Source organism: Anas acuta, chromosome 34 (assembly GCF_963932015.1).
Source record: "Anas acuta chromosome 34, bAnaAcu1.1, whole genome shotgun sequence".
Lineage (NCBI taxonomy): Eukaryota > Metazoa > Chordata > Aves > Anseriformes > Anatidae > Anas > Anas acuta.
In genome coordinates, this window is record NC_089012.1 from 46,567 (window position 1) to 63,946 (window position 17,380).

Consider the following 17,380-nt stretch of genomic DNA (forward strand, 5'->3'; position numbering starts at 1 on the left):
CTGCTGCGGGGCTAGCAGCACCACGGCAGTGGAAATCTCCGTCCTGACATTGCCTTATGCCTTGACGCCAGGATCAGGGTGGTTTGAAATGCCAGGGAACGGACCATGGGTTCCGGGTCTTTATATGAAGGCCGGAGGACTGCAAAAGAAAGAAGAGCAGAGATGAAAACCCACTCGTTGCAGAGATCCCCAGGCATCCCCTGCAGAGCATGCCAGCCCCACTCGACTCTTCCCCAGGCCAGGAGGAGCAGGAGGGACAAAGGAATCCGTTGAAAGCTGCTGCTCAGCAATGTCCCAAATGCAGCCACCAGTCCTTCCCCACCTGCGCACCACAGGTCAAGTGGGGCACCTTCACAAGCTGGTTCCCTCACCACCTGCCTCCATCCCTTGGGAGGATTCACACACTCCAGGAATCTCCTGGACTCTTTCCTCTCGCTATTGTGCTTCCCCATGAGAGCAAGGGCTAGCAATCGTGACCCTGCTCCTAGCTGCTTGTAGGCTGTCTCATCTCCCTCTTCGTCCTGGTTGCGTGCTCTACAACAGGCTCCCACCTTCTGTCAGCCTTACTGCCCTTTCCCCTGACTCTTCCTCAGGGACACTCAACCCTTTCAGCGGCACTGCCCAGCTCCAGGCTGGGAGGCCATTCCCTGACACCACAGGCTACCCCGTCTCCTCTCCCTCGTTCCTATGGCTGCATTGCTCCTCCGCCCCGAAGCATTTCCCTGGAGCAGGGCAAGGCACGGGGGCCTCTGCCGCTGTCCCCCCAGCCCTAGCACACCCCCCACTGCCCTCACTCACCGATGAGGATTTCCTCCAGCTTCTCCTCGCTCTGGTCCTCGCAGTAGCGCGCAGCAAGACCTAGACACAGAGACCCCATCAGAGCCCCGCTCCCCAGCACGCTCCCAGCAGCGCAGCCCCTGGCCTGGCCAGCCAGGCTGTGCCCCCTCCTGCACCCTGGAGCAAGGGCCCAGTCGGGGGGCTCTGGGGGCAACAGGGCAGTGCCTGGGGCTGCCAAAGGCTGCCCCAAGAGGGACCCAGGGGCTGGGCTCACCAATGAATCCGACGGCCTCAAGTCGCAAGTTGGTCTGAGTGGCCTTCAGGTAGGGCTGGCTCTGCTGCAGGTATTCTTCTACTCTGCCTCTGTCCTGCTGCAGCTGGAGAGAGAGAGAACGCAGGGTCACGGGGCTTGCACACCCTCTCCAGGGTCTCCTCCAGCATCCTGGGGGCAGGGAGGGCAGAGGGGCCTGCAGAAGAGCCCCCTGGGGCTCTGTGCTGGCAGGAAGGGAGCGAGGATGCGGCTGCAGGCAGCGGGCTCTGGCCGGGCGCGTTTGCCCAGCTGGGGCAAACCAAGTTGGGTCCTTACCAAGCACTCCCCGATCCTCCATGTCTGTTTTGTCTGGGCCAAGCGCTTCAGCTCCTTGCGTCGCAGAAACTTTGCAGCCACGGCGAGAGCTTCCCCAGAGGCCTGCGGAGCAGCAGAGGTTGGGAGGTAGCAGCACAGCCTTGGGAAGGAGACCCTCTGTCCCCTCCTCTTGGCAGGGCTGCGAGCCTTTCCCAGCGCGTTATGGGAGGCTGTGGTGGGGGGCAGCGTGCACTGGGTTCAGTGGCCAAGGCAAGGCCACGGGACAGCCACCATCGGAGGCAGCTCACAATGAGAGAGATCCCAGAGATCACAGCAAGAGATCAGAGGCTGGACTCGATGAACTTGAGGTCTCTTCCAACCTAGAAATTCTGTGATCCCCCAGAGCAACCCTGTGGCATCAGCACACCCTTGCCCACATAACTGCTCAGCTCTGAGATCTGTACCTTTGCTACACTCTCACTCTGGTCTCTCATGTGAAAGTAGAGTGGGAGAAGGCTCCTGTGAACTGTCCTCTTCATTTCCTTCTTCCTTTGCCGCAGCACAGCCTCCACCACGGCTTGGAAGAGGCAGATGGAGTGCTCCCGCACCTGGCTGGACCCCTGGCAGGGAGGAGGACAGGAGGAATTTCAGCATTAGCGTGGCTGATGTGAAGGGAGCTCCCAGCACTGTGAGATGCTTCAGCGCTGGATCCTTCCCAGAGGAGCTGCTCAGGGGCAGCTGCAAGGCCTGGTGCCCGTGAAGGGCAACGCAATCGGTTGCCATCGCAGGCTGCCCGCCAGCCACCCCACTTTCGCCACCAGCCGCACCAGCCATGCCCAAGCAGAGCTCCCCAGCGCCTGGGCTGACGAGGAGACTGGGAAGGCCCTGCCTGAGTGCTGCCCACAGGGCCGGGCTGAAGGGCAGCCCTCGTTACAGGGGGCCCAGCTGAGGGCTCGGGCTCCCGCAGCACACTTACGTGGTCAAAGAGTGGCAGGAGCTTCTCAGCCAGCTTCAGAGCCAGGCCACTGGCCTCCCTCCTCTCCACATGAGGCATCACGTTTTTCAGCACAAGCAGGGCCTTCAGCACCACGTGTGTGTTGGTGTCCTGCAGAGCCTCCACAATGTCTGGCAGCAGGACCTGGATTTCCCTTGCCTGTAGGAAAGACACCATTTCCCTTCCGTGAGGCAGTGAGAGACCACCCTGGGCAAAGGGCTCTGGTTCCTGAGCACCAGCCTCCTGCCTTGCTTCCTGGCAGCGGGGAGGGACGGGAGGGCAGAAGAGCAAAGCCCCAGGCTGCCAACATGGCTTTGCTTGACGATGGCCCGCTCACCTTCACAGGGCTCTCTGACACGGTGCAGAGCCCTTTCAGAACCAAAAAGCGCATCATTGTTCTTCGGTGCCTCAGGTAGCTCTGGAGGTGCACTGGGTTACCAAAGTCCTCCAAAAAAATGTGATTCTGGGCCAGCATCTGCAAGAAAGAGCAGTGAGAGCCTGGCAGGGCCTGCAGGGCTCCCTGCAGCCTCTTCTTCTCCCACCTTTGGGCAGGGATGGGGCAGCGCCAGCTGGCACCAAAGAGGCACCAGGCGCGGGGAGCTACGGGGGCTTGCCGGCCCCAGGGACCATGTGTCCGTACGTCCTGCGGGAGCTGGCAGTTTGGGGGTAGATGGGCACAGGGCTGTGCCTGTGTGCCTGAAGGGGCACACGTAGCCCTGCTGGGAGCAAGGTTTCATCTGGGAACTCACAGCCAAGCGACGGATGCAGGTGTCTTTGGTGACTGCGGTGCACCAGTAGCGCAGCGGCAAGTCTTCCATCATGATGCTTAAAACCCTCTCCAAGGTCCTCGGCATGGCCAGAATCACCTCCCACATGGCCAGGTCAGTGCTGCAAGCCCAGAATACTCTGTCAGTGAGGCTGCCTCAGCCGCAGGGCCACAAACTGGGCCAGCCCCAGAGGACCCAGGCTGTCCTGCAGCCCCTGTGACTTGGGGAGCACTGAGGGCCCAGCCTGGGCAGGCAGGAGGGGGCTGAGCTGGTGTTCCCTGGGGGCAGGGGGACTCTGGGCTGCCTTGGACAGCTGGGCTGCTGCAGCCCTGGCTGGCCCAGTAGGGCTGGAACACATTGGTGGGAAGGAGGGCTGTGCTCCTTGGGGATGTCCTGCTCTTTGCCATTGGTGTGGCAAGCAGAGAGTCTCCAGGTGCATCTCCCGACGCGGAACAAGCCCTCAAGGATGTTAAGGCCAGGACCTGTCACGTGGCGGAGAGAACTGCAGCAGGTTCTCGACTTCTTCCCTGGACATCATGTTGGTCAGCCTGAGAAGCAGGGAGTCCAGGCACTGCCGCGCCGATGCCGTGTGGATGCTGCCCAGGTTTCTCCTGATGCACTCCAGGATCGTTGGCACCTTGGGGGACAAAGTGGGAATGGTGTTGCCAGCAGACCGCAGCCATTGCCACAGCTGCCACTCAAACTTTGGCCCCTTCCATTGCTCTCTGCTGGCTTCAGGTGGCTTCTGGAGCCCAAGAGACCCCGATGTGCGAGGGAGGCAGGGAGGGAGGCAGGGACGGAGAGAGGAACAACGCCTGGAAGAGCTCAAGGGCAGGGCCATGGCCACAGGCCACTTACATCTGTCAGCCAGTAGAAAGGGTCCTCCAAGGCTGCGTCCAGCACGCTGCAGGCCCCCTGCTTGTCATGGATGCTGGAGTCTTGTAAAGCTTCAAGGGCTGTGAGGATGATGTCCAGCCTCTCAGCAGGGAAGAGATGTCCTCCAAACCGCTGTGGGAAGAAGGAGAAGCAAAGACATGCCTCACTGAGTGTCCCAAGGGTGCTGCTTAGCTGAGCAGCAAGAGCGGCTCTGGAGAGAGGGCCCTCGGGGGAAGGGGTGAGGATGGGGCATATGGGGCCAGAGTGCTGGCCCTGCAGGTAACCAGGGCTTGCTGGTGGCCAGGAGGGCTGGAGCTGCTGCCGGGACACAGGGGAGCAGCCTTCGCATAGCCCCAGCCTGGGGACAAGAGGAACCCTCTCAGCAGGGCGAGTGAGGCCGTGCCAGCCCCACCGGTTCTGGACCCCTTTGCTCACACGAGATGCCTGCTGATGCTGCGGACAAGATCCCCAGCAAGGCCAGAGCTCATTACCTTGGCAATTTCACACGGAGTTGATGTTGTAGAAAACGGGTATGCTGTGTCCTCCAAATTCTTGTGTCTCTCTGCATAATTTTTCATGCCGTTTGTCTGTGAGCTCTCTAAACAGGGAGAAACACCAAAGAGTCAGTAGGGAAGAGCATCTTTGCCAACAAGCTTGCCAAATGGTGAAAAGCACTTTCACTAGGAATGGCTGAGGAGGGAGGCTCAGACCCACGGCGAGGAGAGTGGTGGGCAGGGATGTAAAGCACAAGGTGAGGAGTGCTGGGAGCAAGAGGGACCTCAGGGATGATGCAGAAGGAGGAGAAGCAATGGCGTTGGGTGCCGTGGGGGTAGCAGCGTGTCACAGACCCCCTTCTGCTCGGGGTCAGGATGTGCAGGAAGCCCCCTGACACCTGCCTTTAAGACGGCAGGGAGCAAACAGTCAGGGAGCATTCTGGAGGGCGTCACCATCCCTGGTGATGCACGGCTGGCTCTGCTGTTCACTCCTCGGGGAAGATGCGGTTTGGGAAGTGCTCATCGATTGATGGCTTAGACTGGGGGACACCACAAAACAGCGTGGTAGGTGATCTGGGGAGGGTTGGGAAGGACAGCAGCAGAGAACTGCTCCTGGACGGCAGGTGAGCGTCTAGCTTCTGCGGAAAACGATAGCCAGAATGCTGCGGGAAGCTGCTGTGAGGAGCAGAGGAGGCCAGGGAACCTGGCAGAATTCCGTGGGCAGCCTCCACCAAGCACAAAAACAATCCTTCACAATACTCAGGGAGAACAGGCAGACAAACCAGCAGATGTCTGTGTGCAGATGGACATTGCCCACCACACCTTCTTACCTCTTTCTTCTCTGACAAATGTGTACATGCGATGAAGACTTTCCAAAGCTGAGTGTCTCATGGAATCATCGCCACTGCTGAAAAGCAAGAGGTGGCCCAGCAGCTTGCCCAGGATGGGGATGCGCAGGTTGAAATCTGTGGGCTCATCGTTGCCATAGTTTTCAAAGTTCCCTGAGATCTGTTTGAGGAAGGGAGGAGAGAAAAAGGGCTTAGTGGAGGCAGAGCCAGCCCCTGAGAGAGCACGGCCTGGGGAGGGAAGAGCAGGGGCGAAGGAGGAATGAAGACCCTCAATTCACAGCGCTGAGGCACTCATGTGCGTTGAGGGTTGCCTCGCAGGCACCCTTGCATGGCAGGATGCTCTGGGATGCAGGAAAGGGTGGAAAATTCCTTGTGCCTTACCTTGATCACCAAATACCAGCGGATGAAAGTAATCAGCCTCTCAATCACCTTCACAGCGCTCTCACGCACATCTGAGTTTTTGGAGACAGCAAAGTCCAGCATCACCTGCGAGGAGAGAAGTTGCTGGGGGTTGACAGCGGTCTGCAAATGTGACCTGAGAGGATTCTTTGGAAATTCTTTGCAAATGCCAAACCTTCAACATATTCTGCATCTCTATGTTGAAACTGGCGATGGGACAGTTGCGTACGAAGGCCGCCAGCATGGTGTCCATGGCTTTCATAGTCTGCAGGGAGGACAGAAGAGCATCGAATTATTTCTGTGGCCCTCCTCACCCCCAGGAGCTGGCTCTGAGCCCCTCGGGAGTTCAGGGGTGGCTTTGGGGCTAAAAAGCTGCTGTGTGCAGACCTCCTGCAGCACAAGATCAGGTCGGGGAAGGGGCGAGGCTGGGAAAGCAAATCTGGGCCCCGGCCCTGCACTGGTCTCTGGTTGTGTCAGCACGGGGAAGCAAGGCAGCAGCTCACCAGGACTGGGGGTGCTGGTACCTCACCCAGCACATACCTTGGCGTAGAGCACTCCTGTCTCTGGCACATCTGACACGGGAGGCAGAAAGAAGATGCTCTTGCAGCACACACACAGGAGTCTCTTCTTTTTGCCACGCAGTGCTGTTGGTACGGTGTTGCTGAAGGAGAGAGAGAGAGGAGCCTGTTGGACGCAGTGCCTCGAGGCTTATGAAGGAGGACACGGACCTCCCTTGGCCAGGCATCCCTGGGAGGGACGGGCAGCCTCCCTGCCAGCTTCAGGGCCACCAGGACATTGCCACCAGGGGCTGGGCACGCACCTGAGGAGGGCGACAGTCTCCATGGCCTTCTGCCGGAATGCTGTGCACAAGCTGTCCACGGGCTCCTTTTCCAGCAGCGCCTGCAGAGCACAAGCAGGATGAGACCTTGGAGCCGCCGGCACCCAGCAGCAGCAGAGCCAGCGCTGCCCCAGCCCTCGCCTCCCAGGGGGCTGGTGCCGGGGGGCCTTGCCCCTTCCCCAACCCGCTGCGCATCCTCTCACCATGATGTTCTCCACCAGCTTATGTTTGCTGCAGAAGCCATGCAAGTTCATTGGCACACCCCTCTCTGTGACACTGCACAGATCGCAGATTTTGCTGAGGAACAGCATCTTCTGCTCCTCGTCGTCCTGGCAGCCACAAAGACACCAACAGAGCATTAGGGGGACACCCACGGCCAGCAGGACCAAAGCCTTGAGGGGTCTGGGGCTGTGTGGGACCCCTGGAGGGCAGCGCCAGGAGCACAGCTGTGATGCAAGCGGCTGCCATTACCTTTTCTGTGCCTCTGACATACGCCCTGATGAATTCCACGGCCTTGTCTCTGCACAGTTTCCATGCCTTACCTGGAAAGGAGGAAAGCAAAGAGTGCTGCAGCGAGGGGCTGAATGCAGGGGTGAGGAGAGGAAGGGCCCCAGCCCCAGAAGGACGTGGGGAGGCCGCGGGGATGCCCAGAGGCTGCAGCAGCTCCGCTGGGAAGAGAGGCTGAGGGAGCTGGGCTTGTGGAGCCTGGAGAAGGCTGCGGGGGGACCTCGCTGCGGCCTCCCCGTGCCCAAAGGGGCCTCCAGGAAAGCTGGGGGGGGATCTTCATCATGGACTGCAGCGACAGGACAAGGGGTGACGGCCTTAACCTCAAAGAGGGCAGGTTTCTTTCGGACAGGCAGGGATTTCTCTCCTTCACGCCCAGGGCAGTGAGGCCTTGGCGCAGGCTGCGGTGCCCCCTCCCTGGCACTGCCCACGGCCAGGCTGGGTGGGCTTTGGGCAGCCTGGGCTGGGGGGAAGCATCGTGATCGCCGAGGTCCCCCCCAGCCCAAAGCGTCCTGGGATTCTGTGGTGCTGCGGAGGAAGCTCGGCCCCGTCAGCCCAAGCGCCGCTTTACCCAGGGAAGGAGTCCTGGAGTCAGGCAGGGGTCTCTGTGTCCCCAACCCTCCCCACCCCATCCCTAAGACTCACTGCGATCCAGCAGCTGCGACTCCCCTTCAGAAGCAGCCTCTGGAGTGGGAGAGCTCACAAGGAGAAACCGGCATCTCCTCCGGGCGGGCGGTTGCGGCATTGTGGGACGTGGGCTATGCTCGGGGACTCCTCGAAGGCCCTGTGCTCCTGCCCTGTCCGTCACTGCCGTGCACCGACACTGAGGGTCCGAGCCACGGCTGCGCTCTTATAAGGCGGACCCCTGGGGTGTCACCAAGTGACGTCACAATGGGTGCCACTGTGACACGCGCCTGGGCTGGGTGGGCACCCATTGTGACGTCACTTGGTGACACCCCAGGGTGCTGCCTGACGCGAGCGCAGCCGTGGCTCGGACCCTCAGGCCCTGCTTCCCAGGACGTGGCTGAACACCGCTCGTTGATGGGAAGTAGAGAATAATTTTTTTTTTCCCTCTCTCCGTGCTCCCGCGCGGACTGATTGTTTCTTTTGTTTCGTTTTTTTTTTTTTCCTCCCCATTCCCTTTCCATTTAATTAAACCTTTCTCATCTCAAACCTCGAGTTCTCTGTGTTGTATTTTCTCCCCCTTCCTCTTTGAGGACAGGGGGAGTGAGAGAGCAGTTGTGGTGGAGCTCGGCTGCCCACCTGAGTAAAACCACCACACTTTGTCCCAGCAGCTGCGGTGCCTTGCGAGGGGCTGGGGCTGGGGTGGCCGTGCCCAGAGCCCTGCAGCAGCCTGTGGAGGGCATTGCCCTGGGGCCAGCCCAGCCTGGGCTGCTGGGCTGGGCTGGGCTGGAGAGAGGGCAGGGTGGTGGGGAGAGGTGGGCAGGGGCCGGGCTGGGCTGGGCAGTGCCCGGCAGAGCACTTTGTTGACTTTGATGACTTTCACCTATTTCTTTGAGGACTGTAGACACCCGTCTCTGTTCACCACCTTGCTCTCATCCCAGCATTTCCATCATTTCACCAGTGTCTCATCAACCCTCCCCAGCTGCTCCTTCTCACACAAAGCCATGCTCTGATCACAGACGCTCTTTGGGTGACCTCTGGCAACGCAGCACAACACTCTGAGGGACCGTTCTTCCTCCTCGTGGCCAGCACCAACATTCCAAAGTGCACTTTGTGGCAGTTTTTTCTCTCCTACTCTTTTCTACTACAAAAGAAAGCTCCATCAGGGTGGAACCCCCTCCTAAAGTAGGCATCCCAATCCATCAGGCTCCTTGCGGCCTGTCAGCCAACCAGACAGAAGTCACCGCACCAGCATCTTCCAAGCCATGGGCCTGCTGCTGTCCAGTCATGGACTCAAGCAGAAGGGACAGGACAACCCATATGTGGGCCTTCTTTCTGCATGGGTCCTCCTGGGTATGTAGGCAGAGGGGATCCCACAGTCAGCATGCCAGCCAGGTGCCTTTTGCTGGTCTACCAGGGCCACTGGCAGATGTCAGCCGAAAAGTATCGATCCCAGCTCTAAGTCAAGGGTGACCTGCCACCTACAGACTGAAGTGACCTCTCAGTCCCTTTCTGTGACATGTTCCTGCTGCTGCCCTATCTTCTGCAGGGACAGAAGTGACCTTACAGTCACCGCCACAGTCACATTGCTCCTGCCGGTGCAGGACTTCCTGAGGCAGAGCTGAGCTCATCAGAGCATTCTCCCCTGTCTCCTCCTTGTGGCCCACAATCTGATGAGATCCATGGCCCCTCACATTCAGCTTTGAGTGCCATGACTGCAGAGCAACCTCATGGTTCCTGCCCTGTCCCAAGGGATGACGGGCCTAAAGTTAAGGCTTAGTAGAGGGGCTGAAGGTGAGGAGGTTAATGCACAGGAACAGGGGTTTTGGGTGTTAGGTGTTCATGTATATGACTAGGGACTAGGGCCCACCTTACTGGGTTAAAGATTAAGCAAAGTTTGAATGGGAATGTTTTGGTATTCTTATGTGGGTATCAGGTCTGTGTTTAGGGTATGGACAAGCTTTGTGGTTTAGGGTTTTGTTTAGGTCTCTCAGGCAGTTTCCTAGGGTTAAAAAGAGCATTTTAATGCTAGTGTTAAGGTCAGGGATCAGAGTGATTAAGAGAGTAAAAACAAGGGGAAGGGGCTATGTGATGAATTTTGGCTTCAAGGGATGCGTTGAGGTCAGGCATTAGAGTAGTGGATTCCTGACAGTGTGTACAGTAGCATTTAGGTTTAAGGATTAATGTTGCTGGTTAAAATAGGGCAAGGTCTTTACATGACTCTTTTAAGTCAGTGCTACAGCAGAATCAACATTGCCTGAACCTTCTAGCCTCCCAGAAATCATTGATTCCTGCTGGCCTCTTCTCTCTCCCAAATCTCACATTTCTCCTGGCCAGGCTTCTTCTGACCTGCCCATATCAGTCATCTTCTTAGGGGTAGTTTTCTGATGGCTTTCATGATCTCACAGTGTCTGTCTTACCTCTGTTGGCTACTCCTTTCTTAAGACAGACGCAGCACCGAAGCCAGGATGGAAAAGAACATAAAGGCTGCAGGAACACCCTGCACAATGTGCCCTGCAGCTCCGTACCACCCTAAAAATTTGTTTCCTGCCTCCAGCTTTTGGATATAGAATGGCTCCTATGCAGCCAGGGTAACTTTTTCCAGGCCCTCGTGCATGGTTCAGTTTACCCCAGGCATCTTGGAGGCAGTGGCCCCCTCTGTGTTGAAAACTGAAAGCAGTCCTGAAGGATGACTTCAGGCAAAAGCTGACACCTCTGACATGACAAGCCCTATCCAAGACCTCTTCCTTTATGGGGCCTACCAGGTACTCGGAAAGAGCGGATCTCACAAACTACAGGCACAGCAAGTGCCTTCTGCTTGCCTTTCAGGTACTTTTGCAGATATGAGCCTAATGGCATAGATCCCAGCCAGGAGTCAAGGGATGAGCTGCCAGCTATTTCTCCAAGAAGCCACCTCAAAGGCCATTTAACAGCCATTCACTTCCTGCTGGACTTAGAATTTCTGAGGCACCACCGCCTCATAATATCATACCTACAAAACACCCCCTTTTTGGCCTAGGACCTGCCCAGGTAGAAGTGATCTGATTGTGATCCTTCAAGCCCATGGCACTGCTGCTGGGCTCCCAGACCCTCTGATGCATGTGAACCAGTTCCGTGCCAGTTCTGGGAGGTGCTAGGGCAGGTGGGACCTTGCAGGCAATGTTCCAGCCCCATGACTGTTGTTGGTCTCTCAGCTCCTTGCACACAGCAAAGATCACTCTGACATGCAGATGTTGTGTGCCTGAAGCTGGCCTAGAAGACACTCTGGGAAGCGCCCTCCCAGCCCCTGCCCCAGCCCGAGCTGGCGGTGCTGCTCTGCAGAGCAAGGGGGCTGTGGTGCCCAGGGCACGGGGACACTCTGCAGGGCCATGCTGGGCAGGCTGGGAGGCAGACCCAGCTCATGGGGTCACTGTCATTGCCCAAGGCTGCAAGGAATCAGTCACCAGCCTCCTTTGCTGGGGCTACTGCGTGTCCTGGGGCTGCAGAGCTCTCCTCTGCCTGTTGGCAGCAGCTTGAGCACTTGAGCTCTGCTAAATTCACCTTGCACAGGCTCATGCTCTGCGGGCTCCACCTGTTTTATGGGCTCATGCTGCTCCGGCCAATACCCTGGACTCTGCTGGCAGATGCTAATTCCCTCTGCAAGAAACATTAACCTGCCAGCAGTCCCAGCACAGCCCCACAACAGCACTGGCACCAAGCTCCAGGAGCAGCCGGGCCTGGCCCCACCAGCAGGAGAGGGCAGCAGAGGCAAGAGAGCAGCTTGGCATGCCCCAAGCGCTGGTGCTCCCTGTGCTGCTGGAATGGGACTCTTTTCCTCTGCAAATGGGCACTGCCCCAGCAGAGCCAGACCAGGTCTCAGAGGAAGGACATCAGACAAAGAAGGCAGTGTAGGCTGTTTTATTTCGTTAAAAGTTCACAGAGACCATAATTCCACATGGACAGAGACTCAGTACATACACTAAACACACGTACAGAATTGGGAGTGGGACAAAAATGACATTTTATTGGGCAACCTAACCTGAAAAAAACAAAACAAAACAAAACAAAACACAAAACTAAGTAATACCAGTACTAAAAATACACACTCACACACACAAAAACAACAAAAAAGGGAATATAGGTTGCTCTGTGTAAGTGATATTCTGAGTAATCTGCAGAAACAGACTGTGAAATTATTGCTTCCGAAGCAAATCAAGTCATCAGTTTCCACAAGGCATTCTTGAGGTCCTTGTTCCTCATGCTGTAGATGAAGGGGTTCACTGCTGGAGCCACCACCGAGAACAGAGTGGCCACCAACAGGTCCAGGGATGGAGAGGAGATGGAGGGGGGCTTCAGGTAGGCAAACATGCCAGTGCTGACAGTCAGAGAGACCACAACCAGATGAGGGAGGCACGTGGAAAAGGCTTTGTGCTGGTCCTTCTCAGAGGGAATCCTCAGCACAGCCCTGAAAATCCGTATATAGGACAACATAATGAAAACAAAACAAGCAAAGATTAAAGAAAGAGTAAATAAGAGTACAGCAACTTCCCTGAGGTAGGCATCTGAGCAGGAGAGCTTGAGGATCTGGGGGATCTCACAGAAGAACTGGGCCACTGCGTTTCCAAGGCAGAGGGACAGGGAAAATGTATTGGCTGTGTGCAGGACAGCACTGAGAAAGCCACTGCCCCAGGCAGCTGCTGCCATCTGGGCACAAGCTCTGCTGCCCAGGAGGCTCCCGTAGTGCAGGGGCTTGCAGATGGCAACGTAGCGGTCGTAGGCCATGACGGTGAGGAAGGAATACTCTGCTCCGACCAAGAAGACAAAAAAGAAGACCTGTGCAGCACACCCGTGGTAAGAGATGGCCCTGGTGTCCCAGAGGGCATTGGCCATGCCTTTGGGCAGAGTGGTGGAGATGCAGCCCAGGTCGAGAAGGGCGAGGTTGAGGAGGAAGAAGTACATGGGGGTGTGGAGGCGGTGGTCGCAGGCTACGGCGGTGAGGATGAGGCCGTTGCCCAGGAGGGCAGCCAGGGAGATGCCCAGGAAGAGCACGAAGTGCAGGAGCCGCAGCTCGCGCGTGTCTGCGAATGCCAGCAGGAGGAACTCGCTCACAGAGCTGCTGTTGGGCATTTGCTGACTTTGGACACAGGTATCTTTGAAGAGGAGAAAAAAAAATAGAACAGACTTCAATGAGGAAAACCTATTTCATCTCCTGGAAAGCCCGCAGATAAGCCTCTCTCTTTGCGTGAGAACCTTTCTGCAGCTCTCTTGCTTGAGCTCTGGGTGGTGCTGGCTGCGTGTGACACTGGGAGCAGGGGCTGCTGTGGGCTCCAGAGGAGTCCTTCCTGCTGTGCAGCAGGAGGGAAGCAGGACCATGGGGGAAACTCAAGTGCAGTCCACTTGTCAGATCAATGAGCCATGCAGTCTTTTTGCAAACAACTCATCCGACCACACTGTAGAGCAAGAGAGATTTTATTTGCTGTATTTTCTTATAATTCCCCCTGTAATGCTTAGGACACCGATCATACTCATGTTACGCTGAGAAAAAAACGGAGACAGCTGAGAGCAGAGAAGCCCCAGTCCGAGTGAGGCTGGACAGAATCCTTACCTTGGCCCTGGGGGCCTGAGCAGGATCTCAGCTCTTCCCCCCTAGCCAGGGCTGCCGAGGCCTCACTCCAGCTGCCCACAGACAGACATCCAGCAGCACGGACATGGCCTTAGCAAGGAGGTGTCTTCTCCTTGGGACGCCTGGATGCCACAAGGATGCCACGAGAGAGCTGCATCCTGCTGGAGAGCAGCCTGAAGCCCAGGAAAACACCCCACAGACAGGTGAATATCCACACGCTGGGGTATTCCAGTATCCCAGGCACACAACATGCTGTACCTAGAGGATTCTTGGCCACTCTGTTCCTGCTGATCTTGGCCAAACTCTTCTTTCCCCCGCCTGTGCTCACAGACCCCATCCCATGCGGCTCTGCTCAGCGCTGCCCTGCAGCACCCTGCCACCACCAGGGCCCTGCCAAGGGGCACCTCCATGCAGCAGGAGCTATGGGGCAGCTGACAGAGAGCCCTGCATCACCAGCAGGGTGTTCGAGGCTTCTAGGGTGTCAGGGGCACCTGGCTTAGGCCACTCCAAGGGGCTTCTGCCAGACTTCCTCACCTCGCAGTGCAATCCAGCAGGACTCTCACAGCCTACTGCATTGCCCACCGCCCTCCCAGAAACAAGACCCAGCACGAGACCCTTCCAGGAGCTGCAGCTGCATGGCCCTGCAGCCAGAGACTTACCTTGTCAAGGGCTGTGCAGGTTTCTCCTGCAGGCAGCTCTCAGCACCCTCCCACTCCCAACTGCCTCCAACCCCTCTCTCCTCTCCTCTCCTCTCCCCATGGGGGTCAGAGCCCCCAGCCCTTCTGCGCTGTGCAGAGGAGCTGCTCCTGGGCAGAGCTGTCTCTCTGCACCAGGGCCCTCTTGCCAGGAGCTCTCCCTGTCCCAGGAGCCCAGCCCAGATCAGCAGCAGAGGCATTGGAATCAGCCCTCTGGGGGCTTTGGCGATGAGCCCATGAACCTCAGGCACTGAGAGTGCGTTGAAGAAATCTCTCAAGAAATCCAAGGCAGATGCAAGTTTCCTGCAGTGTCCCCCTGAGGGGGGACTCTGCTGGCACTGACACAGCCTCCCTTGGAGCTCATTAGAGCAGAACACTGGAGGCAGTGAGGACAGGTAGACAAATGTGAAGGTGACACTGATGTATTGAAAAACAGGCTTTGACCCCAGGCTCCTGGGAAGGGAGATCCTTTCCCTTCACACAGGAGCTCAGGGCTCTTCCTGGGCAGTAGGAGATGGGGATGTCCATGGCCCAGTGCAGGAGAAGGGTACGACTCCTGCCTGGTTCATGGCTGGTGAGGAGGCAATGAGACCCTGGTGCTTTAACAAGAAGCTGCCTCCTCATAGGCCTCGCTGTCGGAGACAAGAGCCCTAGCCATTGACACACAGACCTCAGGCCTGTTGGGACTTTCAGCCTTTCCAGTGTGCTTGCTCCTCTCCACACCAGGCTGTCCAAGAGATTCACAGACCTGCACCTCTTTCCCTGCTGGCTGTGTGGTGTCTCATCAGATCGGAGCCGAGCATGGTAACTTACATTTTCTTGGTGGCCATGCTCCTCATAAGGCAGCTCTGTAGGAAGTTGGCCTGGTTCCTGGTGAGCTCCTGGTGAGCTCGTATGGCATCCCTCGTGGTGCCCAGGCCCTCCTCCTCCTGGGCACTGCTCACTCAGCAGGGTCCCAGTCTGCCCTGATGTGTGGGGTTCCTCTTCCTCTGGTGCAGGATGAGGCTTTTCTTCTTGTAAATGTCAAGAGGTTTCTGTAGGCAAAATCCTGCAGTTTCTCAAGGTTCCCCTGGACAGATGCTCCATTCTGTCAGCCTTTCATGTCTGCAGGCAGACGTTTCAACCTTTGTGTGATTGTGCTATCTGTGACAAGTTAGCAGTATCAGGAGTTGCAGGAGAGTTTGGGTAATAAAGGAGTAACCAGTTGAACGGAATTGCAGTACAGAGTCACAGAAGGCTAGCGGATGGAAAGCTGTCTCTTTCCACAAGTTATGATATCTCCCCTCCCCTTCCCTCCCCTCCCCTCCCCTTTCCTTCCTTAATAAACTGTCTCTATCTCAACCCACAGGATTCACTTTCTCATTTCTTTCCCCCATTCCAGAGAGGGAGGAGGGAGGGTGAGCAAAAAGCTGTGTGGTGCTTACCTGCTGGCCACGTTAAACCACAACACAGCCCCAGCAAAGGAGTCTGGCGCGTGATTCCTTGCGGCCCTGGGGCAATGGCAGTGACCCCATGAGCTGGGTCTGCCTCCCAGCCTGCCCAGCATGGCCCTGCAGAGTGTCCCTGTGCCCTGGGCACCACAGCCCCCTCACTCCGCAGAGCAGCACCGCCAGCTGGGGCTGGGGCTGGGGCTGGGGCTGGGAGGGCCCTTCCCTGAGTGTGTTCTAGGCCAGCTTCAGGCACATGGCTTCTGGATTTGAGCGTTATCTTTGCTGTGCACAAGGAGCTGAGAGACCGCCAACAGGCACGGGCCTTGAAGATTGCCTGCAAGGTCCCTCCTGGCCTAGCACCTGACCGGACTGGTACAGAACTGGCTCCCATGCATCAGAGAGGCTGGGAGTTGAGCAGCAGTGCCTTGGGCTGGAAGAGTCACAACCAGATCACTGCCTGGGCAGGTCCAGGGCCAAAAAGAGAATGTTTTGTAGGTATGTTAATAAGGGGTCAGTCGTGCCTCAGAAATTTCTAATCTAGTTGGAAGCAAATGGCTGTTTAATGGCGTGTGAGGTGACTTCTTTCTGAAGTAGCTGACAGGTCATCGCTTGACTCCTGGCTGGGAGCAGTGCCATTAAGCTCATCCCTCTGAATGTACCTGAAAGGCAAGTGCAGGTTACCTGCTTTGCATGTAGTTCATGCAATTCACTCTTCCTAAGTACCTGGTAGGCCCCAAAGAGGAAGAGGTCTTGGATCGGGGTTGTCATGTCAGAGGTGTCAGCATTTGCCTGAAGTCATCCTTCAGGGCTGTTTTCAGTTTTCTGTACAGAGGGAGCCACTGCCAAGATGCCTGGGGGAAAATGAACCATGTATAAGGGCCTGGGAAAAAGTTACCCTGGATCCAAAGCAGCCATTTGGGGACCAAAATTTGTAGGCAGCACACTTCTATGGTGGTGCTGGGCACTTTGTGCAGGGTGCTCCATGCTGGCTTAGGAGCTGCTTCTTTCTCAGTAACAGAGTAGCCAGCAGAGGTGAGACAGATACCCTGAGATCATGAATGTCATGAGAATCCTGCTCCCAAACAGATGACCGATATGGGGAGGTTAGGAGAAGGCTGGCCAGGAGAGATGTGAGATCTGGGGGCGGGAAGAGGAGTTTGGGCAGCAGAAACTAATGATTTTGAAAGAAAGTATGTGTTTTGTAGGTGTTGTATCACAAAGTCGGTGGTGCTTCAGAAATTCCTAATCCATTCCTAAGGGAATATTTGTGAAGTGGATTGTGAGTTGAGCTCTTTCTGAAGTAGCCAACAGGTCATCCCTTGACTCTTGACTGGGATACGTGCCTTTAGGCTCACATCTGCCAGTGTCAGTGATAGACCAGAAGAAGGCACCTGCTATGCATACAGGTTGTGAGTTCCACTCTTCCTAAGTACTGGGTAGGCCCCATAAAGGAAGAGGTCTTGGATAGGGGTTATGTCAGAAGTGTCAGCTTTTGCCTAAAGTCATCCTTCAGGGCTGCTTTCAGTTTTCTACACAGAGGCAGCTACTGCCTTCAAGATGCCTGGGGGAAACTGAAGCATACATAAGGGCCTGGGAAGTTACCCTGGATCCATAGGAGCCATTCTGGAACCAAAACTTGTAGGCAGGATGTGCACTTTTGTGGTGGTGCAGAGCTGCTGGGCACATTGTGCAAGGTGCTCCTACAGACCCTTTGTGTCCTTCTCCATGCTGGCTTAGAAGCTGCTTCTTTCTCAGGAACTGAGTAGCCAGCAGAGGTAAGACAGATACTCTGTGTTCATGAAAGTCATCAGAAAGCTGCCTCTAAGAAGATGACTGCTACAGTGAATTCAGGATAAGCCTAGACAGGAGAGATGTGAGATTTTGGGGAGGGAAGAGGAGCTTGGACAGCAGAAGCTAATGGTTTTGAAGATGTAAGAATGATCAGGTAGTTTTCATCTCACTTTAAA

General features: G+C 56.6%; 1 protein-coding gene across 4 annotated transcripts; it reads right to left on the reverse strand.

Annotated features, from left to right (window-relative positions):
• Window positions 1-11,567: 11,567 nt before the first annotated feature.
• On the reverse strand, window positions 11,568-17,145 carry LOC137846585 (olfactory receptor 14C36-like). 4 transcript variants are annotated; one of them, XM_068664586.1, is made up of 4 exons: window positions 16,137-17,145; window positions 14,797-15,126; window positions 12,916-13,115; window positions 11,568-12,815 (listed from the first exon to the last, which is right to left on the reverse strand). In XM_068664586.1, the coding sequence occupies exon 4, from the start codon at window positions 12,790-12,792 to the stop codon at window positions 11,878-11,880; it is 915 nt and encodes a 304-aa protein (XP_068520687.1). In that variant the 5' UTR covers window positions 12,793-12,815; window positions 12,916-13,115; window positions 14,797-15,126; window positions 16,137-17,145; the 3' UTR covers window positions 11,568-11,877. The 4 variants fall into 4 exon arrangements, with proteins under 4 accessions (XP_068520687.1, XP_068520688.1, XP_068520689.1 ...); XM_068664587.1 differs by lacking the exons at window positions 14,797-15,126; window positions 16,137-17,145 and adding an exon at window positions 13,271-13,617; XM_068664588.1 differs by lacking the exons at window positions 12,916-13,115; window positions 16,137-17,145 and having other exon boundaries at window positions 14,797-15,216.
• Window positions 17,146-17,380: the final 235 nt, after the last annotated feature.

What these genes read in the sequence shown, in the direction of transcription:
- LOC137846585 (XM_068664586.1), bottom strand. Translation starts at nt 12,792, where the DNA reads ATGCCCAACAGCAGCTCTGTGAGCGAGTTCCTCCTGCTGGCATTCGCA.